Source organism: Coloeus monedula (genome assembly GCF_965178545.1).
Source record: "Coloeus monedula genome assembly, chromosome: 14".
Taxonomy (NCBI): domain Eukaryota; kingdom Metazoa; phylum Chordata; class Aves; order Passeriformes; family Corvidae; genus Coloeus; species Coloeus monedula.
The window spans coordinates 4912694-4938009 of record NC_138794.1 but is presented as its reverse complement, the minus strand read 5'-3'; the positions used below and the strand labels follow the sequence as shown (position 1 = coordinate 4938009).

At 41.7% G+C, this 25316-nt stretch overlaps 1 protein-coding gene across 1 annotated transcript in view; it reads left to right on the top strand.

Annotated features, from left to right (window-relative positions):
• The window catches only part of ARNT2 (aryl hydrocarbon receptor nuclear translocator 2), a 94393-nt gene that overhangs the window by 25140 nt on the left and 43937 nt on the right, over positions 1 to 25316 (top strand). The window contains exons 3-5 of the mRNA XM_082290472.1: positions 5368 to 5415; positions 11084 to 11297; positions 13197 to 13410. Of these exons, the coding sequence (XP_082146598.1) occupies positions 5368 to 5415; positions 11084 to 11297; positions 13197 to 13410 (476 nt within the window). The remainder of the gene's footprint in view (positions 1 to 5367; positions 5416 to 11083; positions 11298 to 13196; positions 13411 to 25316) is intronic.

Below are 25316 nucleotides of genomic sequence, written 5' to 3'. Positions count from 1 at the left end.
CCTGTGGCTGTTGTAGATACAATGAATGCATATTGCTTACATCTGTTTAACCTCACACTGATTTATCATGTGAATAAGGTAGCAAGACTGCACATGCAGACTTGATCAACTTCCTCTGAAGGTTACACTTGGAATCTCTTAAAGATAGGCCTGTTAGTTAAAGATGTTTTCTTAATAGTTCCAGGTACAGAAATAACATGAGCACTCACTCTTCAGAGCTTGTGGACTACTATATTCTAGGTCTCACTGGAAGTGCAGCACGATGTTCTTCTGGGAGAAGGGCCTGAATCAAAATCAGCCCTTACACAAGCTTGAAGGCTCTGCTAAAGAAGAAAATTTGTTTTACCTAGCTTCAGAGGTTGATGTGGTGTAGGGGTAGTTTCCCACACCAGATTGCTCTGTGGCAACCCGTAGTAGTTCTCTGTGTTAGAAGAACAGTGTAGCAAGAGCTTGGGAAGAGCAGAAAACTACTCTCTAGTGTTGACAGCCACCCTGTTTTTATCAAAGGTTGATCACAAATAATAATGGTTTTTGGGTGATGCTTTCTCAGAAATACCTGATCTGAGAGTGTCTTCGAAAGAGATTGATTAGTCTTATATTTAGCCCTAAATAAGACAGTGGTAGGGCTTAACAGGATCGACAGTGTGAGTAAAACCTTCACTGGCGAACACCTAAGGAGGATATTATTCCTTGCAAGAGCTGCTCTGGGAGTTGTTCAGCAAGGTACGTTGCCAGTTCTCTGTGTCTGCTCCAGTGTCAGTGCTGGAGTCTCAATCTCGGAGTGAATTAACAAGGGAGAAGGCCGACCTTGGAACGTGGAGCTAAGTTGGTGTGACTGAACACTCCAGGTGGTTGTTGTGAGGGGTGTTCCTTTGGACAGAACAGTTTGAATATCTCCCCCCTTCTTATGCTGAGCTAACTGTATGAAATTGGTTTGAGAAACTCCTAAAATCTGTCTTTGACAGGCATCATATTTTTATTTTCAAGCTGCTCAGTGGGAAAACCTTTTTAAACTTGAGCTCAAAAGAAAAGACAAAGCATTAACATCTTTTCATTGCTACCTAACACAGATAAGGTTTTGTACTTGAGTTGCAGGATATTTGATCTCTTTTTTGATCATAAACCATGTCAGCTCTGAATATCAGTTCGCAATTTACTGTTGCCAAGGGTTGATGCTGCTGACTGTGAAATATTCTGATTATATTAAATACTGACTTGATATTAATTGAAATGCTTTAACTGTTGCATTTAAAATATTGTCATCTATTTGTGAGAAGGTGAAGTGAGGGGAGGGTGGGAGGAACATAAAATCAAATTATTTTAAATGTACTTAACATGTAAATTCAGTGAGTAAATTAGTACAGATTCCATTTTATACCCAGACCATGGTATTTCATCTGTGCAGCATAGCTCTGAACTAATAGCCCTTCTCCAAGCCTGAGCTGAGAGTGCTTCTTTTTTTTTTTATGTTCAGTGTGTGTGTATTCAGACCTTGAGGGAAAGAATGCCTGCTGTGTCTAATTCCTCTGAGCTTCTCTTTGAACAAAGTTGCAGCTAACACTCGATCCTTTCATTGCTGGTGATACATCTTCGTACACCTCAATCCTTGGGCATTTTAGAAGTGAATGTTTTGTGTCAAACATAAAGGAGCGGAGCTTGCGTACACAGCCAGCTTTCCCAGTTTTGGTTATCTCTGAAAATTGTTTCTTTTCTCATAATTGCTGAGGCAAGCTGGCAGAATAATTGCTGTGTGGACTTGAATGTAGATCAGTTTAAACTCATTGGCTATCCAGAAGGTGTTTCTGCCGTGTCGGCACTTGGCTTCATTGACAGCTTGGAAAAATATTTTTCCTTTCTATAAATTATACCAACTGCTTCAAAGAAAAAAGTGACAGCGTAAGATAATGCACTGCAGTGGTCAATGACTGGCTTAGATTAATGCACTCTCACTTCTTTATTTAATGTGTTTTTAATTTAGGCTTTGAAGTATTAGAGGATAAGGGGCTCTTTCACCTTCCTGGGCTGTCTGTACTTGGGCAGGGAGGGTTGGGGGTTTTTTTGATGAGTTGGTTTCAGTTGCATCGGTTTTGTTTTGGTTCACTGTGTAGTCTTGCCTTTTCTCTGAACCAGAGAAAAGATCTGGGGAAAAGAGACCTCATCCCATCATTCTGCCCCCCAATATTGTGCTGAATAAAAGGCTGTAATACAGATCCCCATCTGCTTCTCAGCTGCATTTGCTCCTGACCATTCCTGCCTGCCCCCTTCCTACACTGTGTAATCACGGCAAGCATCTTTTGACATTTCTTGGGAATTTTACATACTAATTTTGTTGCAGTGTTGAAATCCTCTTGCATGTCAATCTTTTTAACCTTTGCAGGTCCGTCTTGTTGGAGGAGTTCTGGTTTTGGTTTGTTGAGGTTTTTATGGAAATGTGTGTAATTGAGAATAATTAAATTTTAAAAAATACTTTTATCGCTGTATTTATGGTAGCCCCACATCTTCTAAGGAAAATATATTTTAATAAGTACCTCATGCATCAGGCCTTTTTGCGATTGATGTGAACAGTATGAAAGAGGAAAACAAGATTTATGCTGTCTCTTCAAAACAAAAGAGCATAGTGCAGCTCTTTTTTAAAGCCTCTTTTTAATGGGAATTTTAAATGAAGATAAAAGATAGTCTTTCTGAATCTTCTGAAATGATGTCATTTGTCTTCTTGGAGGCTGCTTCTACTGTTTTGCTAATGTGCAGTATATTCTATCTAAACAGAAGATCTTACCTGTCAGGGTATGAGGAGGTTGATGGAATATTATTTTTATGTGTTCTGCTGTGTTCTGCTAAAGGTTACAACTGATTCACTGTCTTTGCCTCGCTGTAAAGCAGACACAGTGGATCAGACAGGACATTGGAATCAATGACTTTATACCTGAGGGGTTTTTTTTTAAATGTTTCAAAGGGTTTTCTCATTTTGCACAGTGAAATTAGGAAATGTGTTTATTAACAAAGATGGGACAGAGATGCATTTGCTGTTGCATTTTTTAAAAGTATTGATATTTTTAATGAAATTTATGTTCAATTTTCATGTGGAATAAAGGGGTTTGGGTAGTTTGACACAGCAAAGCTGTTATTTAAAGACTTAGTCTGGTGCAGACTGATGTTATACCATATGCATTCAGGTTCTGCTCTGATGAGCCCACAGTTAATGTGGGAGGTGTTACCTGTGGATATTAACCCATCAAGGATCTCCTAAAGTGAGAAGCTGATATCCAGCCGTCTAAATAGATAGGTGTGTTAGTCCCCCTTACTCCTTCAGAGGTGGGGATACAGTGCAGGCAGCAGGATCAAGCCTTAAACTGTTACCATCTTCTCTTTTCTCTGCGTTGTATTGCAGTAATAATGAACTAGATTAAATGCAGTACAGCTAATACTTGATTTGGGGGAAAATCCATCCCTTAGCACTCAGCTGGAGTATTTGGCTGGAAGCAAAGTAAATCATAGAACCATATCCACCAAGGCATGAGATCTCAGTGTACTGGAGAAGGAAAGGAGTTACAAAATTAATCTGTCCCAGGTTAAACCAGTGTCTCATAAAATCCCTGAAGAAAAGGCTTTCCCCCACAGGTGTATAATTTTTTCTGCAGCCCTTTCCCCCCAGTTTGAAACTGGGTTTCTCTCAGTTGTGTTTCAGTTGCCAGTGAAACCAAGTAAGGATGTGATGCTTTTGTGAGTGCCCTCCACTTGTAAACCAACAGCTCTTCTGTAACACTGACTTTCACATTTTCAGTGCAGGTAGAAACTTTGCAGTTAAAATAACTGGGAAGTTTGTTCTGGAATGTCACCTGCAGGCACATTATTACATGTGAGGAGGAAGCAGGTAGGTGAGAGGAGACCCTGGGCTGGACCATGGGGTGTAAATGTTAAATTCCTGGGAGTGCTGCATGTGCTGCAGGTCAGGGGGGATCCAGGCTGCTGGTGCCAGCACTGAAGGCTGCATTTGGGGTGCCAGCAGCAGCAGGGTCCTGTCTTAGCTGCAGCCCTGTGGCAGAGGTGGGGGCACTGGCCACTGGGGGGCTAGTGGTGTTCTGCACAAGGCAGCTGAGGGGTCACGGACCTTGGAACCAGATTTGGTGGTAATTAGGTGAGCAAAGACGTAATTGGTAGTGAAAATGGTGATTGCATCAAAGTTAAGCAAGTTAAATACACAGCTTTTCTTAGAGCTCTTTTGGGAAAATGGTCTTCTCTTCGCTTCCTCCAGAAATGAATAATCACTGTTGCCATCTGGAAAATATTATTGTAACTTTTCTAATGCCATGTCCAGTTCCTGTGCTGACTTGCTGCCCTCATCCCAATTGTACAGAGGTTGCTGTGACTCAGACACATCCTTTATGGGCCAGTCTGTCTTGGTTGTCAGAATTTAGGAAGGAAGGGCATGCCTGACTGGCACTCGTACTTCTCTGTGCTGTTGTAGTTTCAGAGAGTGTTTTGGCATCTTTGTTCCTGTGCTCTGGACATACAAATCTCAATTTGTAATTGGCAGGACTTCTTTTAATACTGAGATAAATGTTATTGTCACTTTGAAGGGGTTTTGCCTTTAACAGGACTTACACCTGTTAATATGAACAGTGCTGGAGACATGGAATCTGCAGTTGTAGGAAGTTTTATTACACTGAAAGGTTAGAAAGCTTAGAGTGTTGAAAAAATCTGAGAAAGTGTTTGCAAAACAAAACTATGATTTCCTGTCTACACAAATTAAAAGTGATTGATCAAGGTCTGTATATCATACTAATGTATTTTTTTATTAAAATAAATACACTAACACAATAACTGTATATGATAGTTTTATATCAGCTTGATTGTCTACTTAAATGGCAGAGTTACAGCCTTGTAATTTGGGATATGTATATTTATCCACCTCTTTTTAGAGGTATAAAAATGTCTAAAATGCTTTGTAAATTATGCTGTCGTATAACTTTGTAGTGATAATATCTATGAGAATGAGACAATAACACTGCCTAATATAGGAGTCTAATTTAGATGTCTAAATTAAGAAGATAATCTTCCTAGTCTGTCTGTGTAAGGCGTGAAGAAAGAGGTTCCTGCTTTTTGTGGCTCCCTGGAGGAGCCAAACTGGCAGGCTGGGATTTGGCCCAAGGAAGGACTCCTCTCTTCCACTGCCTAGAGAAGGTCTGGGACATAAATCAGCTAATGAGCTGCTCCTAGGACTGGAGAGTGTGAGCAAGACTGGATTCCTCAGTCGTTAACACCTCTAGTCAAAGCACAGATCCAGCAATATTGAGAACAGCTGGCTTGAATGTTCATGCCACCATTGCCAACGACTTGATTGCTGATTTGGAAATCTTGCTTTTACAGAATGGACTTTGATGATGAAGATGGGGAGGGGCCCAGCAAATTTTCAAGGTGAGCATGTACAAAGAGTTGGCCAAATCACTGACTTCTTTCAGTGGGGAAAGACAGCTGTCTCATTACTGATGTTTTAAAAGCAATATAAATATGAGTGAAGAACTTGCCAACATCTTGACCCAAATACTAGTTACTCTTTTTATCAGCTTCCTCTGAAAATTAGGCATTCTGGCAGAAATGTGCCTAATGTAGTTATTGGCTTATAAAGCTGACAGTGTGTGTGTGTCACAATTTCACTCTGCAGCTATATCAGATGAGAAAATTTGTGACTTTTAGCTTATTATTTCAACTGCTGTAGATGAACTTTGGTTATTTGACGTTGCTGAAGTTGTCTTTCGGCCACTGAAAATGAAATTTCATTTCTAAGTTTTTTCAGATGTTAATTGCTTGTTAAGACAATTTGACAGATCCTAGAGGTGGATTGTTTTTTTAAAGTTAATGAGCTTTACATTATGTACCGTTAAGTGTAACTGAATAGTAAAAATTGACAAAAAAATGTTAATTCACATGGAATATTCAAAGCTAGAAATAAACAGTAAAGCCTCATTGCCATTTTTTCACTTTTCCTTTTTTTTTTTTCTGGTCACACTGTTTGCATTTTTTCATTAGAAACCAAGCAGCTGCAGTGAGGGGTGTAGGTACTTTGAAGCCTGTGGGTAACTGCTGATTATCCAAGTTGTAATTGCAGCTCTGTAGCAGCAGCCCTGTTGAAACACAGCTGTCACTGTAGGGTTTATTAACAAGGTTGTCCCAGTCAGTCCGAAAGAGAAGTGTGCTGAAGATACACTGTGACACCATATCATAATTTACTGGACAATACCAACAGCACTCCTGTTTGGTTGATGTCATTTACAGAAAGGCTGTTCCAGTCCCTGGTGTTAAAACTGGTGATTTGAGGGCTTAGTCCTAATATTTGCTAGAAGACACATGTTAAGGGAACAAGATTTGTGAGGAATGGGACCTGATTTGTGCCTGCACAAGCATCAGGGTTTCTGGGCACACAGGGACACGTGTATTGGTCCTTCCCCATTCTGGTTTTGGCCTTTCAAACTTTGGTGGTGTGTTGAGCCAATAATTCCATTGCTTTTAATGGAGAGGTATGCTGTGCTATGCTTAGATACAGCTGATTTTAGGTGTCAGATCAAAATCTGATATTTACATTGTAAATGTTGTATAGACCCAAGATTGTTCTGTTTTTAGAGAGTACAGAAAACCCATGCAGAGACACCCAGAGCTATGTTCAGACATCCTCTTCGAGTTATTCCCTTCTCCACATTGCTCCCATGACTTATTCCTAGCTTGTTTCGGTCAAAATTATTTGATTAATAATAATAATTCGGTCAAATTTATCAAAGAACTGCTGTTTAAATGTTGAAGCTAACCCAGCTGGCTTTGACTGGAGTGCCTGAAGGAGCACGTGTGCAGAGCTCAGCTGGGAGACTGGAAGGGAAAAACCAGTAGTTGCAGGCAATAACATCTTCAGCCCAGTCAAGCAGAGATGGATGAGTAGAGAAGCTCCAGGCTCATGGGAGTGCAGGAGCAGTGGTGTTAGCTCAGTGCTCCACAGGAGGTAACACACTCTGCTTCCCAGGGCTTCCAGCTCAGCTCAGGTATCCCTGCATGGCACCTCATCCTCACACGGAGCCTGTGCATGTGCTTCCCCTGTAATGTGCCCATTCCTTATTGAATCGGTCTTTTTGCTGAAAATTACTCGGATTCAGCCTGTTCTCTGGGCAGAGTTAAGGGGAGTAAAGTGGTGTTGTCACTTGAATGTTTTGAGGGTGCTGGTGTTAAAACACAACTTAAAGAAACACGGCTCAAGACTCGTTCAAGCTTTGTCTTCAGTGTTTGAGTGAGGAACTTGCGTAGGTGGGTTACTTAAGGTTAGTTTTAATTTGTTTCAGACAGAACTAAAGTAAAAGTTCATTATTGATTTGTTAGAAGAGGAAAAAGATGCTTGTTTAGGCTGTACTACTTTCTTAGCTAATACCTGGGACCTTCATAGGCTGTCTGTTGTAATAAATTACATCATTTTGGAAAGGTGTGAGTCTAATACAACATCTCATTTAACTGTTCTCGAGCACTTACACTCTTCACTTCTAGAAAAGCCATTACCTTATTTTTGTGTTTTCCAAAACGTACATTTTGTGTTTTGGAACTAGCAGTTTGATTTCAAACAAATGAGTCGTCCTCAAAATCTAATTTCAAATGATTAGTGTGTTTTTTAGGAAAGAGAAAGAGGAGCAGCATGTAATTTTTTACTGATATGTCACATTGCTGCCTGTCTTTGGGACAATGCTTCAGAAACAGTGAAGCTTTAGTCCCACAGGACAAAAATGCCATTGGTTTGGATTTCTTCCATGAAGGTGCTGCTCAAACACCACACATACCTGGCTGGGCATCCAGCTTCTGTTGAGTTGTGTAGGAATGAGGTACCTGTTTACTTCTAGGGAATTAAGCCAGTTTAAATTTCGCTTCTATTTATCCAGCATTTTCACCTGCCTGCCTGCCTTTTGCCAGCCTCCACAGCAGTCAGTACAGTGTCTGTACCTACAGAACTTTTTCCTGAAGGCTCCCTCACATAAGGCATCACCCTTCAGCCGTGTCTCTGCCCTCCTGTGTTATCTGTAGACCATCAGTGCCCTCTGCTGAATGGAGGGAGCTGTGGTTGCAAGCTGGAACAGATACAGCCCGTTCACTTCCAGCACAGCAATGAATATTTCATGGGCTGCCGTGGATTAAAGCTCACTGGTGTTTTCTGTACTGGTGCTGCTTGTTAAGTTTCCCAAGAAATCAGTGTATGTTAAAGTGTTTGCTTAAATCCACTGAAATGTGTCTTCTATTTTTTTCAATATACAAATGAAGCTTCTGAATTGGCATGGCTTGGAAGTATCATCAGACTGTGTTTTCTTTGCTGTGTCATTCTCATTCCCTCGTTTTTCTTGCTGCTCTTTGTAACTGCAGTTGTGAATTTTTTTGCTTTCTGCTGTGTGTTGGCTATCATGCAATGCATAACCCTTGTTGACTGATGTACTATCTTTTGTTTCTAGGTATGATGGTGATCAAATCACTGGTGATAAGGAAAAGTTTGCAAGGTAGGCGTGTCCTGTAGAGCTCTGCTGCTGAGAGAAAAGAGGGGGATGTTCGTGTCCAAAAAATCTCAGTACGTGTGCCTTAGCTTAGAGAGATGGTTATTTTGCTGTAGGTGGGATGATCAAAGTATTGCTAACACAGAAGGGACAGGTAGGAAAAAGGGAAGTCAAACATAGTTTGTCCCCATTTTTCTTTTATATGATGCTGTTCATACTAATCTTTTGGCTGTTCCAAAACTGCTTGAAATCAGAATTACAAACCCTAAGTGGTTTTGGATCAGCTTGCCAGTATCCCAAAATTTTATGTCCCTCTGTAATTTCCATATAAATTAATTTCCATATATAAAAAAAAAATTAGAGATGACAGAGTTAGGACATTGTTCTGTTCAAGTTTATGAATGCCAGGATTCCTAGGACACACACTTTGGAAGAGGAGCACAGCCCCTCTTTTTCTTTTAAGGATTTAAATTTGAACTAGTTTCAGGAAACTTTTGGGGTGTTGTCTGCTTGAACATTTTCACAGCCAGTAGATTAACATGCTATTACTTCCTAGCTTTTAAAATCATAAATGAAATGGACTGTTGGGCTACTCTTTTTCTCTCAGGAAGTTTTACAGTCTCTTTGTTTACTCTATATAATGGTTGTTTTCAATGTCCAGAAGTACAAAAATACTTGAGGGGTAGACAGTGTAATATGTACTTATAAGTGTAAAATGTATGTTGAATATGTCTGTTCTTTGTCTCTCTCTCTTTTTTTCTTAATCACCGCTTCTGTGAGAATGCTGAACTTAGAGCAAGCTTTCATCATGTAAAAACACTTTTTTCTTCCCCATGTCCATCTTTATCTGCGTGTCCCAGCTGACTTGTGCACACGTGTGCTCTGTGTACACGTGCACTGTCACACCAGCTGTTCTGTGTGGTGTGTGTATGATCCAACACCCACAGGCCCTGTTCCTTCCTACATCTGTGCAGACCCCCACACAAGGGCTGTTCCTCAGCCAGGTGAAATGAAAGGTTCACTATTACAGAGCCATAGACAGTGACCTCAGGCAAGGCTTGGCTGTTATTTACTGAGCAGCCATGGGCTGTCACAGCTGGATTTTCTGCTTACCACACAGTAATAACAACTCTGCATGTAGCCCTAACAAGTGGTATTTCTGCAGACAGTGCCTCGTGCATGTAACACCTGTATGTGCAGAGGCAGGATACCCAAAGCAGGGCAAGCCATGCATTCCTTCGTTTCAGGAAGCAGCATACAATTCTTTCCTGCATTTTAAGAAAAGGCTTCATTCCTAAAAGTGTCCCAAAAGTGTGCCAAGCCCTGCTTCTGCTTTCATGGTCAGTCTTCATAGCAGTCAGCTCCAAAGAATGTTGCAGTTTCTTTTAATGTTGTGTTATCACATCAGTCAATGCTGGTGGACTCTCCAAGTGATCACCTCTCACATCTTGTTGGATCAGCCAGCGATCCCACAAGACAATGCCATGCACAGCTCATTGAAATCAGTGGAAGATGCTGCTTTGACAACTGAAGCATCATCTACCTGTCGTGTACTTGTATTTAGCTGCCACCTGACAGGTACAGTATGAGAAGAATAAGTGCTGGGCACTGAAGCATTCTAGGTCCATATGGGCCATTTCAAATGTGTATATTGGTGTGATTCCTTAATGCCAGTCAAGCAATGGTGATGTCCAGAATGGGAAAACTGAACTCGGAGATCTTTGTTTCTGAAAGGTTTTGGTGGGTGTCCATTTTGGGATTTCTCAAATTTGACTCACCACCTCAGCCATATGATTCCTCTAAAGGATGACAACATTGCAGCCCAGCCCAACTTGGGGCAGCATCAAGTACTGTCATTGTTGCTTCCCTGCTGTGCTAAATTGTCCCTGAACATAAATTCCAGTCTATGTCTGATGAGCCAGATGTTTACTTGCTGTCTTTTGTACTCATTTTATTTACTTATTGGGATTTTTTTTTTTTTTTGGTATGTACTGTTATCCCATATATGGTCCCAGTGCTGCATCCTGATCCTGCAGGCATGTAGTGACTCCCTGCAGGGATATGGGATGTTCCAAACAGCATTGTTGGGGGTCTGTGTTGTCGTTGAGTGGGTTTTTTTTCATAAGTCAGTGCTGATGCTTCCTGCTGACCTGATCCAGTTGTTAGTGAGAGGTTTCCTCTAAAGCACACCTTTCATAAGCAGCTGAGAGATGCATCACAGCAAATTTGGGAGTTTGACTGGAGTTGGCAGATGTCAGTTCCTCACACATTTCTACTTCATTTTTGTCCTTAAACCAAAGGAGATTAAACTGGTTAAGAGATTAAGGCCATGAGCCAATAAGTAGGAATACGGGTTCTTTTCACAGCTATGGACAAATCATATTTATCTGTCTGTGGCCTGGATTTTCTGTCTGTAAACTGAGAGATAACAGTGGTTGGCTTTGTAAAGCACTTTGCTCTCCTGGGGTGCAAGCAGCGAAACAAATGCGAATCATTATGATGCACTACCTCCAGTTCAGATTTTTACACCACTCATGTCTCTTTTCTGTTGCTTTGGTGTTTCTTTAAATGCTCAGGGAGAATCACAGTGAGATCGAGAGGCGCAGGAGGAATAAGATGACCCAGTACATCACCGAGCTGTCGGACATGGTGCCCACGTGCAGCGCCCTGGCTCGTAAGCCTGACAAGCTGACCATTCTTCGGATGGCTGTTTCCCACATGAAATCCATGAGGGGCACTGGAAACAAATCTACTGATGGAGCTTACAAGCCTTCCTTTCTTACAGAGCAGGTAGAATTTACAAAAATGTTGGTTTTCTCTGTTTTTTTGGTCTTAAAACATGTGAGGAAATGTTGAGAGGAGTAGAGCCTTGATCCGTCCTGTAGTGTAGCAGCTGGTACCAGTTACATATCCAAGGTGTGAATACAGAGAGTTCTTTGTGACTGTTTGAACTTGATCTTTGTGACTGTGACAGATCTTTCTTTTAGGAGAATCAAATTGGCATTCTTATCATGGTCTGTCCACCTGAAGAACAAGTCACTGGCTGCCTCGCAGAAAGGAATTTTCACCTCCAGATCTGGGTTCTTCCCATCCTAACAAAGATTCTCTAAAATAAGTAAAAATGAGTCTGGAAAGACCTGCCTCTCCCTCTGGGGATTAGAGGAAGGTTAAAAACTTTGTTTAGTCTTAATGCTGGCGTTCCCAGCAGCTGAACTGGGCAGAGATGAATCCCATCTGTGCTGGCTGTGCTTGGTTGCATTTTTGATGGAAGAAGGAAGATGCACCCAGTGCTTGAAGGAAACCTGTGTTTACTGAGTGCATTGAAAATTCCTACCACCTCCATTGTTTTTGGAGTCCTATGGGTCTAATGTTCATTTTTGTGGTCTGAAGTGATTTAAGCACTTACACATGGAAGTTATGGCTGGAGGCAATACTTCTTTCTCTTAGATAAACAGCAGCTGCTGCTGACCTCTCTGTGCTCACTGCTGCTTATTCCAGCTCTCCTGAAGTGTGTTTCTGGAGGGACTGTGCCATTCTGCTGGTGGCACACCCTAGTCACTTCTCATTGCAATTTCTTTGGGTTTTTTTAAAATTTTTTAAATTATTTTAAAAAATTTTTTAAATTCTTGCAGAATTACAGAGGTTTTTTTCCCCCTTTTTTAATAATTTGTGCAAAACTGTTTATATTATCCTCAGTATAGTGTGGCCAGCTGTGCTATGAAGTTTTTGGTTTAGTCAGTGGTTCAGGATCAGTGTGCTTTCTCTATAGCACAGCAGCAGAAGTTGACAATCTGTTGTTTATTGAGATGAGTTATCCATTTCTTAGTAGCTTGCCAGGTTTTTATCCTCACTTTATCAGCTAATACCTACCACTTGCACACTAACCCTGCTGAGCTTTCTCGCCTGGAATGGGACTGGGGTTGTCCAGAGCTCTGTGTTTGAGTTCCAGGTGCAGTATCTTAAGAAGCTCTGGTGGTCACTGGAGCCACCAAAGGCTGTTCTCACTTGTTTTCCAGGAGTGGTAGTTGTCATCCTTTGCTGTGAGAGGTTTTCAAGCTCTGTTAAGGAAAGGTAGAACTTCTGGGTGATGCTGAGGCTTTGTACTCACAGGCTGGAAAAAGAAAGCAAAAAGCGATGGAATCTCAGGCCCCCTAATGGACGAAGAGCCTGGGGATTCTTTCCTTGTTCCCATTAGGTTTTCTGCCTTTTATCCAGTGACTGTTTGATTTACAAACAGAGCTCATCTTGAGCAGGGCCAGGGGGGACCAAACTAGAAAGTCTTACTGGTTTCTTTCCAATTAAATTATTCAGTACCTTTAATTAAGGGATGAGTTTGCCATGAGTTAGAGCTGTTCATTTCCTCTGTTTGTACTCTGAAATATCTTTTTATTTTTTAATGTTAGATGCCTATCACAGTATATGCAGTGAGTATTAGTTGTTTATTTTCCTAAAGTGCATGGAGATCACCAGATGAAAGGCAGTGAGGGAAAACAAAATGTTGTTTGTTATTGAGATGGGCAATTTATGCCTTGCTGCGAGTTTGGTTGTATTGTTACATCAGTGAAAATTTCTGTCTGGGTTTTGATCAGCTACTAAGATCACAAGAAAACAATATTCTGCAACAGTGACAAATGTTACATTTAATTCCCTTTCCTGGCTGGCATTCTAATCAAATCCTTTCTTTGGAAGGAACTGAAACATCTTATCCTGGAGGCTGCAGATGGGTTCCTGTTTGTAGTTGCAGCTGAGACGGGAAGAGTGATCTACGTATCAGATTCTGTGACTCCTGTGCTAAACCAGCCTCAGTCTGAGTGGTTTGGCAGCACTTTGTATGAACAGGTTCATCCAGACGATGTGGAAAAGCTGCGAGAGCAACTGTGTACATCTGAAAACTCTATGACAGGTCAGATATGTCTGATGTATGGTTCTGTGTGTTCAACATCCCTGGAGAGCTTTTCCTGACATTTGGAGTGCCTGGTTTAAAAATCTGCTTAAAGTGAAACTCAGCAAGATTAAACTGTGTTTTCTTGCAGGCAATGCAGTAACATAAATCTTTTGAGTGACTGCATTTTGCTTCCTATTCAACTGACTTCAGTCAAGCCATCTTCATGTTAGCTCTACATTCAAACTCTGGTTTGGAATCTGGATTGTTCTCAGGCTTGGTTTGGAAATCTAGATTGTTTTCATTTCATCCTCAATGAACTTGTGACTTCTTTACAAGTATGTGTTTCTTTAGGGCAGCGTTTAATTTGAAGTCAAAAATCATACTTTAGACTTTCCTGTTTTCATACAAGTTCCTTGTGGTTTGCTAATCAGTCTTGAGGGGAAAAAATCAGTTTGGCAACTGAAAATATACTGGATTTTAATCATGAGGCTCCTGTGCAGTAGTGTAAGTTACTTGTAAGTTAATTACCTATCATGTTGCACGTAAAACTAAACCATATTCATATCTCCTCTGCAACTCTGGCTTTTACAGTTATACATGCTCAAAGCTGCCAATAGGAAACTACCTTGTCTTTAATAGGATGTGTGTGCTAGAGCTGAGAATTAGCTAAATCCTGTTGTAACTCAACTTTGAAAGGAGGAAACCTAACTTCTCTTTTTATTCTTCATGTATTATGCTTATAGCTGAAGGAAAAAATGTAGGGGATTATATTAAAAAGCCCTGATCCTTACAAAAATCACATAATTTCTTTTTGCTTTAGTAGTTAAGATTTCTGACCTGGTTTGCTGGAAGTTTTGTTGTGTTTCATAACTCAGAGGACAGTGATCCCGTTTTGAGTGAACCTGCACACTGTTTACAGCTTCCATGTCAAAACAGTGCCGAATTCATGATTTCCTGTGGTTTGAATGTGATGTGGTTTTGGCAGAGCTCTCATGTATTCAAATTGGAAGCTCAAAGCAAAATTCTGTGGTGAAAATCCAGATGGATAGAAACCAAGTTAACAGGGGAACCTGTGCAGGGCAGAACAGCTGAGTTTCATACCATGAGACTTGCTAAAGAGCACAACCTCTGTTTTTATTATGTAGCCTGGAATACATTTTAACATACGTACTGTCTTGTCCAAGAAGTGATTACTCCAGAGCCTCAGTGAGCAGTCATGTTTTGACTTCCAGAAGTGCTCAGTTATGGGACTTAACCTGCTCAAACTAGAGCTGGACTAGACAAATGCAGAGCACTTCTGAAAACCCAGCTCTGTATTTTTTCCAGCCTTAGCTATGGGCTTTTCTTCTGCACTGAATTGATCCGTAGCCAGTGGAAAGAGAAGTTCAGTAGTATTTATAGAGCGAAATCTTTTCCCTGCCTGAGTGTTTTGGAGTTGTCAGATTGACACAGAAGGCCTGTAAATCTGGTGTACATGGAGAGCTGAACATTTTCCCAGTGTGAGCAAAGCAGGGTCACCTGCTCAGCTTTTTGAGTCGTTTTGTTTTAAAGGTGTGGCTGGTGAAGTGCAGTAATTTTGTATACAAGTAGTTCTGTCAGTCTGTGGAGCATATAGATAACCAGAAAGCTCTAGATTTATTAGTTTAAACTTATATTTCCTTGGCTCCATAAGGTACCATTAAATAAGAGAAGCAGTCTTCTATAGGGACTGTCAGTCCAGCCTCAGTTTGTTCATAAGCAGCATGCAGCAGGACTTCAGCACCATCACTCCACTCTTGCTCCTCTGGGATACCTTTCTAGGAGAGAGCTGATTCTAGAGTCAATTCATCCAGTTACACTTCCCTTGCTGTAACACAGGCCACACTGAGAGTAGCAGCTTTGTAACAGGTCCTGAATGAAATACTGCAGTGACCTGAAATAATGTGTGCCTTAGTGACATTTTAGAAGATGTCAAGGAGGCAGATTCATATCCTCTGATTTGGTGTTTATTAAACCAAGTTTTCATTGGCTTTCCAAAGGCACGTTTCATGCAGAACAAAGAGCAATGTAGAGCTTGAAAGTGATGGAAACCACAAGCCAGTCATCTGCATGTGAAATTGGTTTTGCTCAAAGTGAAGTTCCCTTCCCGCATCAGGAACATCCTCATCTTTTAGTGACCTCTGGCTGTTGAGCACAGGATCTGCCTAGGTTTTCAAGTGAAAGTGTAACACTATGTTATGATTTTTAATTTTACTCTCTTCCTCAATTTCTCAGGGTCCATTTTCTCAGTGCCATAACCTCCCCCTTCAGCCCTTGAGCTGGGGAAGCAGTGACAGAAAGGAGAAACTTCACTTGCCTTGCGGCAGATCCGAGCAGTGTCCCTTGGTTGTATTTGTCTTGTTACGAGTGCTGATCATTAGTGCTGTGATGCCGGGATTTTCCCAGCACCTCTTAGCAGTCCTGCTACACAGAGATGCTGCTCCAGACCCTGAGAACTTGGGAGGCTGCCACTGCCAAAGGGGAGCGACAGAGAACAAGCCAGTGGAGGAAGCAGGCTCCTGCTCACATTTCTGCCCCCAGGAATAAGACTGGGACTGGGGCTGTGCTCACATGAGCATTTCTTTGGCAGTCACACAGCTTATGCAATCCTCACCTCATTTCACCCTCTCCTCCTTTGGCATTTATGTGGTACTACATATGAGTCACATCAAGGGCCTGATACAGCTGAAAGCTAAACTAAGCTAAAACCTCTTGGTTTTGGTAGAGACAACTCTTTGGCCCACCTTATCCTGGGGTTTCTTGAAGTCTTCTGAGTCCTAACACCAAGGAGAAGCAGGAAGTGGATAGTTAGGAGGAGACAGGACTTCAGGAGTTGTAAAATGTGTGTCAGATTGAAGTGCCTGTTAATCATGGCCTCAACCATGTGGTGTGTTTGGGGAGTTCATTGCTTGCTCTTCTTCGAAGTCTTAGGATATGGGGAAGGATGGATAGTTGCTATTTCATTGTGTGTCCTTGGAGATTTTATTCCCTGGAAATGGAACAATTGTCTGCTTGTTTATGGTGCATTAATTGCTAACACATTGTAGCAACAGGAAAGCTCAACTGTGAAATGTATGAAAGATTTGAAATGATCTAGAAAAGAGCAGCTGAGCCGTGATGATGGCAACAAATAGTGCTCCCAAGAAGTCTTTATGTGCGTCATGTGCATGATTAATCGGAACGGGGCAGTTATTCAGAGTGATAATTCATTTTCCTTTTCTTTCTTTTCACTTTTTCTTTGTTCTTGAAAATCTGCAGATGTCAAAATAAATCACTTCAAATACGGATGAAGATCAGATCCCACAGGAGGATCTGTTAACAGAGTCCACTTTGCACTTAGGGTGCACCAGTGGAACTTGGTGGATGTTGGGTTCAGGTGCAGGCTCAGTCCTAGTGCAAGTGAGAGCCTCAACATTTGCAGACAGCAAATCTCTAATGGTGCAGGGAACAGACAGAACTTAGATTTAAGTGCAGAGAAAAAACACTTTTGAAGAATTCCCCTGCTACATTAACTTCCAAAAAAACCACTGAGCAAGTATTGTAGACTGTCCATCTATTAAAATACAGTGTTCCAGAGCACTTTGCAAGACTGATTTCTACAAATCTAATTCTCCATAAGTAGTTCATGAAAGAGAAGAGTGATGAATACAGACACCTCTGTATGGTTGCCTGGAAATACCCCAAGTGATTCCATGATGTGTCTTGAGATGTGTCAGGGCTGTAAGATCCCTGTTCCTGCACCCAGCATCTCCAGTGGTGCAAGTGGGAAACACCCAGGTTTGTCACCTTCAATTCTGGGCTGCAGGCAGCATGGCACATAGAAATCCAGCTATAACATCTCCCTTCAGCCTCACCCTCTCTGCTTAGACGAGGCAGGCAGCAGGATATGTAATCCCACCCATGACAAAGGCTCCTCAGGACAGTCAGGTTCCCCAGGAGTCCTTGCAAACCATTTCAGCTGAACATTTAAGGGGTGCTGAAAGTGCAGAGCAGCGGCTGCAAGAAAATGATGAGAACCAGAACCTCTACAGCTTTCATTTTCAAGTGATTCAAAAATGACTAAGTCACTTCACTTGCTAACTGAAAAAGATTAGTTGAGGTTACTTCTGGGCAGAACTTGTATGCCAAGTTTAGTCTTGGCGTGATCTTTTATTGCCATATTTTATAAGTGGGACAACGTAGAACTTCATGATGGAAATGGTGACTGACCACAGCAAACATTGAGCTGATAGGTGTCCCTTGAGAAGAAAAGAGCATTGTGTGACAGTTTTCTGTGGTTCATGTGTATTATGGAAGCATCATTCCATGTTACACAAGCAGAGATTTGGGCTGGGGAACCTGTCTCACAGAACCTTCTAATAACACGTTGTCTTGCAGTGATGATTTCAGCTTAGGCAGTTTTCTGTCCAGCTGCAAACCCTTGTTACCAAGCAGCCACAAAATCCAGATGTTGTAGATACTCAAATTGTGAAAACGAGAAAATTAGTGTTCAGCTCGAAAGAGGGAAGTGCCAGAGACCAGAGGCTCACCAGTGGAGAAGCAGAGTAAAGCATTCCACAGCACTGAACAGATGATAAATAGCCATGTGAAAGTGAAGGTTAGGGATGACTTTTCTCCTCAACACATACTCTTCCTGAAGATCAGCACAGGATTTTTTGGTCTGTGAGCTGTCTTTCACTGCCATGTCTGTTTCCCAGCTCTGATTTCTGCGTGATCTTTCTTAGAAGAAAGGGGGTGGTTCTCATATTGACAACCAGCCAAGGGAATGCAAATGTGTTTTGAACTCTGACTTTCCATGAATTATTTAGAACTCCAGCTGATACAGAGAAGAGCTGGATGAGACTCCTATTTGGCTTCCCATATAAAATTCTCCAAAGAAATTCAAAGACTGAATTGAGGCATGACAAGAAACACAGCCCTGGCAAATACAGTTCTGTCCTGCCTTAAATGTCATCATCAGTAACAGTAAAACTTACGTCTAATGGAAAAGTAATATATTATCAAAACAATGTATGGGTTGAGTTCTGCACTATACTGGCAAATCACCATATTAGTTTCTCCACATCCACTTACAAATTGTATCAGCCTATTTATTAAAAAAACAAAAAAGGGCAAGAAAGTCTATTGTAGGTATTTGTGCCAGAAGTTCTATACCAAAAATATATTGTCAGAAGGTCTGTCTTTCCTCTGTCTTTTGTAGACTTGTCAAAGATTGATACTTTTCTACTCAGAGCTCTTAACACTCCTTGAAAAAAAATGAAAAGAAATAAAAAATCCCTTTTTTCAGGGAAGTGTGTTCTTGCTGAGACAGTTGACTAAACAAGAAGCTGTTGTAGAGCTCCTTTGGGACTTTGTTCTGTAGCCTTTGGTTCTGAAGAGCACATTTATCAGAGGTTTATGCATCAGAAAGGTACTCTGCGTGTGAAGGGCTGTTTCAACTGACAGCACTTGATTTCTTTATTTTTTTTTTTATTTCTGTCTGTGAGCTCTTTTAAGTACATGAATCCTAAAGAACCATCTGTCTCTGAAACGTGCCCAGCCCAGCAGATCAGGAAGTCAGAGAACAGAGAATTAAAACCAGATACCAGTATTTTTGATTTTAACATCTTAGTACAGAATGACTGACTAGTAAGACTGTTGCCTCAGGGCAGGTGGGGAATGAGTTGTATAATGTTTTGTTTATAGGGAGTTAATAGCTACTCATGCTTTTTATCCCAGGAAAAAACAGAGGTTCCTCATCAGCTGTTTTCACTGAATGTCCACGAAGCACCACAACCTGTAGAGTGAAGACAAGCAAGGCACCCAGTAAACAACACACAGCAAAGCTGGTGGGATGGGAAGGAAAGTTTCCATAGACATGATATGTCCTGAATTCTTTTATGTCTCTGCAGAACTGTCCAAGACTTGACTCAGTATTTTATGGGATTTTCCACCCACACACACATACCCACACAGCCCCCACTTTATTCCTTGGAGGGGTGGAGGCTGGAGGCAGCTGTGTCAGGATGATTGTACCTGCAAAGGAAGGTAACAAAGAGAGATTTTTGAAAATAGATGCTTCAAGACTGTGGTTGCCCTGAATAAGAAGGGACAATTCTTGAAACATACTGCCATGTATAGAATATATAGGTGTGATTGATGTGAACAGAATATATCAGGTTCCAGTCTGTTTTTACTGTAGAAAAAGCCCATTTTGGCAAGGCATCTTTTTGTCTTTTTAAGTGTGAAATCTGGAAAGAGACTTGCCTTGTTGTTGACAACTACGAAATCATCATGTGATACCTGTTTTTCAGTTAAAGTTATGTGGTCCCACTGGCATTGCAGAGAGTGAAGGGGATGTTTCAGATGTGAGACTTTCCGTCCACACCAGCCCATTGCCGTGGCGTTGTTCCAGAGAAAAAGACCTGCCCACATTTTTTTGGACTGTTTGTTCTCGTAGCAGGAGGGTCACAGTGCCAGCCAGAGATGGCCTTAGAACTTGGGCAGTGCCAAGCATAGGAATTTGTGGATTTTCAGCTTCAGTCTGTTCAGCCTGCAGGTTTTTTACTGGAGGAAATGAATGTCCTGCTTCTTCCATCCCCATTCTGTTTGCAAGTAAATGAATGAGTGCAGGAAACGAGGAGCCTGTGACTGTAGGGCATCCTCGGGTGCCATTCCTGCCCTTTGACACACTAGACGGTAACACAGAAATAAGAAAACACATGGTCTGCCCTCAAAAAATATGTACTTCCAAGTGATCATATTTTAAATGTATGGTACATTTAATCTCTCAAACATTCCAAGAGAATTTTGTTTTCCTTTGGTCTCTAGGACTGTTTCTGGGGGGAAAAAAAATCCCAAATGCTCGGAGAAGCCAACTATGTATAAAAGAGTTCAAAAGCAACTCCTACACAAACACAGTGGTCCAGTGGTCTCCCTGCTGCTCACACATTCCATTTGGGTGGATAGTACTGGAAGGAAAACCAGTGATAATAAATGGCATTTTTTAAAAATTACTTTGGTAATTATAATGGTGGTTTAAAGAGGTCAGTACATGCTTTTACCAAAACAGGGAAAGAACTTTAGCCTAGTACTCCTGAGACAAACTTACTACACCTGATTAGCATTAGGGAATGCTTCTAGGGTGAATTTTCAGGTGTTTGGACATGCACGTGTAAGTGGCTTTTGTGGTTACCATTTCTTTTCCGTCTTCACCTTGAGTTTCCCACTCAGAAACTGCTGCATACTTGGGTCTGTTATCACAGATGTTGGATTGGATCACTTTCTCTTGCTGGATTTCAAGGGTGGTAGGTACTTCTTTAATGGTCAGTATTTGTTCAACCTGCTCTGTTTTGTTAAACAGGATGAGATATATGGAGTTAGTGGGGTTTTTCCCCCCCTTTCAAAAATACTGGTGTTTTCAAATACCCAAACAACTTCTTTGGTTAACACATTGGCAATAAAACAGTCCAAGTGTGCCTCTTGGAGGGTTTTGGCACTGGCAAACTTGCAACCCTCTCAGGTGCTTCTGTGCTTTGATGGCAACAGATGCTGGGAGAGCTCAGCCTTAACATCTGCCTTGTGGAACAGGAGCTTTGAATGTTGTGTTGTCTCAGTGAAGTCAATACAAGGCACTAAAATATTTTATTATTTGTGATGAGTTGTATGTAGTAGCAGCCTAGGGAGGCATGGGGAGGAGGGGTGCCTTGTGTGTGGTAGTATTCCACCCCTAATTGATTTATCCTGTGCTGCTGTCATTTCTCCATCCTTAGCTGAGGCTCAGCTCTGTGGCAGCAAAGGCAGCACTTCTAGGTCTTTGATCCTTCCCTGGCCTTCCACAGCTCCCACTTGTTCCTCTCTGATACCCTGCATGGAGCCATGGAGGGAAAAGCCTCCTGTGTGGCAGCTCACAACCAGGGTGGGAGCGTGGCCCATGGGCAGTGTTCTTTAGTTTGAGCTGGTTTATTGCAGTCCCTGGGATGTGAACTTACATCATCAAACATTCTTCTTTCTATTTTTGCAATATGGAGACTTTTGTCTGGAATTTTTAAGTGTCTTGAGTCTTTGAAAAGAGAATTAAATGATGTATATATACATACATATAATACTATAGTATAATGATATATTTTGCCCCTCACACCTTATTTTAATTGAACTAAAGAAGTAGTCTGTAAAAACAACCAGACAGCATCCTTGAGCCTTTTTCTCCTCCCTCTCTTTCCCTTCTCATGTGTTTAAATTTAATTCTGTCCACAGCAAAATATCTTACAAGGTCATCTTGTGGTCATTATTTATTTCCTCTAATGAGCTATTCCATGGTGTGTCACTAGAGCCAGACTTCAGAACCAGACAATACTAGTATTTACTAATAAAGCATAAATCCCAGTTACTTGAGTTTGATAATGAAGTAAAAATAATATAGAATGCCAGGAGCTGAAGCTTTTTTGGCAAAAGGGCTTTTCAGTAAAGCTTCTTGCTGAGCATCCAAGTGAAACAAATAGGTTAATTTAGGAGCTACTTACAACCTTTATCTATTGATTTATTATGCAGCTGTGAATGGTAGAAAAATAAATTATGTATTCTAGTGTTATTTTGGATAGCTGTTCTGTCCTGGGAGTGTCTGCTGATGGTGCTTTGGAGTTTCTGGGGTTTCCATCCCTTTTTCTAGTTAGAGAAAGTCCAGCTGTCTTTTGAGGAGCTGTTTGTACCTTGGATCACTGGCAGGCCTTACTATGATGGTTTTCTCCAGCTCAGTCTTTCCTTCAGGTGGATCTGATATTTGTGACAGAAGGGCTACCCCAGATGCCCAAATCATGGAACCATGAACTTTGTAATAGGTGCTTGTTTAGGTACCAAAACCACCTGCAGAGATCACAGATAGATGCTGTGTATTTATGTCTAGGGAGAGCTTACACATCTGTATGGGCTTCTATAAGCTATTTTATTTAGTATTCTGAAAGTGTCCCATGCTTTAAGTAACCATTCTTGGGAGTTCAACATACATTTAGTTAAAGTGTTTTGTGGGTTGGTTTTTGAGGGGGGTTTTTTTGTGTTATAAATTAACATTCAACATATGCTTTGAATTATTTGCTCCAGTTTCAAGTCCAGTTTTTCCAGGTCCATCAGCAGAGAGACTTGCATGTGATCTGTAACACTATCCCTTCAGATGGTCCCTTAAAATTAACTGAATAGCAAGGCTCAAAAGCCCACATAGTTTCCTTTTTAATTTAATTAAAATGATGCATATCTGCCCAACACTGTGGAGAATGACATGATGCAGACTGGTTAGTCAAACATGAAGGCAGGCACAGCAGGGACCTTTTGGCCTCGTGAGCTTTTATAATAACAAGTTGTATTAAGCAAACAACTGTGTAACATGAGGGGTTTCTTATTGAAAAACAAGAGGGGGTGAGAAAGCTTTTCAATTTCCCCCTTGTGGGTCAGTGTCTCCAGCTGGTAAGTAGGAAGCAGACAGATATTTAAAAATAGGTGCATTTCAATTGCATTACTTCTTTTTTATTTTTTTAACTTTGCTGTTGATTGGATCAACTCTTCATTCTATTGTGGGAATGTCATAACTTGACTCTAATGCTTATACAACGCCTTTTGCAATTAGATGATGTAAACCTTAACATATTTAGAGAGGTTCAAGTAATCCCCCCGAGAAGCTAAGCTAGTGAGGAGAGTGAGCTTTGATGGTTTATATTTATAATCATGGAATAGTTTTGCTTGGAAAGGACCTTAAAGATCATCTCCACATTCCACGCTCCCCCCCTGCCATGGGCAGGGACACCTTCCACTGGAGCAGGTTTCTCAGAGCTCCATCCAACCTGGCCTTGAATGCTTCCACGGAAGGGGCATCCACAGCTTCTCTGAACAGCCTGTGCCAGGGCCTCACCACCCTCAGAGTGAAGAATTTCTTCCTCATGTCTAATCTAAACCTGCCTTTCTTCAGCTGAAGGCCGTTCGTCCTTGTCCTTTCGCTGAATGCCCTTGTAAAAAATCTCTCTCCGTCTGTCCTGGAAGCTCCCTTTGGGTACTGGAAGGGGCTCTAAGGTCACCCCAGAGCCTTCTCTTCTCCAGGCTGAACAATCCAGCTCTCCCAGCCTGTCTGCACTGCAAAGGTGCTCCTGCCCTCTGAGCATCTTTATGACCTTTGGGCTAATTTATTTCAGGTTTTATGCTGATACATCCAGAGGTTACCACTGCATATAAAGATAAATAAGACACTCAGCCTGTAGTCTTCTCTTGCAAGCATAAATTTAAGCTGATTATGCCCTGTTAAGCATATAGGTGTCATGGGATTTATATGGACTTACTGAGAATCAGTGTGCATTATATTACTGAGTATTTTTATCTAGAGCATGTTGAGAACTCATATTAGTCATGTGAGCTTGGACCCTGTTCCTAGCTGCACCTCTGCTGCTGACTGACTGCAGGCAGGAGAAACCATTCCTTTGGGTTCAGTGTCCTCATGTTCAAAATAACAGTAAAGGTGTAGAAGTCCTCTGGAAGTTGCTGTGATGTCTGCTGACAGCACATAGTGCTCCAAGCCAGTTTTCTATTTTGTATGTCAACACATTTATTTATCACTGTATTAACAGTGCTTTGCAACGTAGTGGTGTGTGCAGTGGGGTAGGGTTATGGGGCTGCTTCCTGCTGCAGGACAAAACAAGGATGTGAGGGCAGGGAAGCCCCAGCCTGGAAGAGCTGAAGCGGTCTCATAACATTCGGGTGGAAGGCAGTGCCAGCTTTGGAGCAAGAGCAACTGCATTTTATCCCTGCCACCCCACAAGTGTCTTGGTTGGTATGTGTGCAGTATAATCACAGCTGGGAAGTCCTGTGTGGTCCCTGATGTTGTTCCAGGCTGTGTGAGGCTGGCTGATTTTACAGTTCTACTGTATTCTCAATGGATATTAGTATACCAATGTCCCCTTGGCTTTGTTCTTGTGGAGGATTTGCCAGGCACAAAATCCTGTATGGCAGAGGAGAGAGGTGTAAATGTGCTGCTGTACAGCAGGTTGGTAGGGTGCAGTCCCACGTGGGCAGATCCCATCCTCTCTGAAGAGTCAGGCCAGCTGGGAAGCAAGAGTGGGCAGTGTGCATGGGGAGACCTTATTTCCACCTGCAGTGGTTCTTTCTCCTTGAAACCTCTGAAAGGATCATGATTTTAATACCATGGAAGATTTAGATTGCATCAACAATCTCCACATGATAGGAACGTGTCCATTTTTGTCGTTGTCCCCCCCACCTTGCCCTCTGCCTGGTCCTCAGTTTCCCACAAGCCAGGGATGGAGGTGGTGATTCTGGTCCATAAAGGCTGTGGTACCAGTAAGGGATGACCTGTGCTACCAGACACGTGCCAGGCAGAACCAGGGGCTCCTGCAGCACAGGGGAGACAGTCTGGAGAACAGACCATTTACTCACTGAGGAATGTGAAAGAGGAATGTTACAGTAAACAGCAGGACAGTGAGTATTGCCTTGGGAGCTGCACTGTAACCTTGATGTGAGCAAGAGAGGCAGGCTGTAAAAATCAGCACTGGTTCTGGGTGCACTGGGTAACTGATGCCAGTCTTGTGGTTCTGCCCTAACTTTGTAATTTTAAGTTAGGATGGTCTTAAGTTCACCTGTGTTTTGAGTATTGATGCTCTTCCTATTGCTCATGTGTTTGCTTTCCTCTCGATGAGGGGGCAGAGAGATGCACTTCTTGTCAGTACAGTTTTATTAGGATTGCACTGTTTGGTGTGTACTCTGATATGGGTATGTGCATGGTAGGTACATCTCTGCTTTTATGAGCCTTGCCTTTATGTAAATAATAAAACCCCAGAATGCTAAGAAAAAGACTGTCCGTGCTCATTTTCAGATTGCTCTATTTGTATATTGCAAACGTCTTCTGGTTTATGTAAATATGAGTTCCTGGAAAGAGA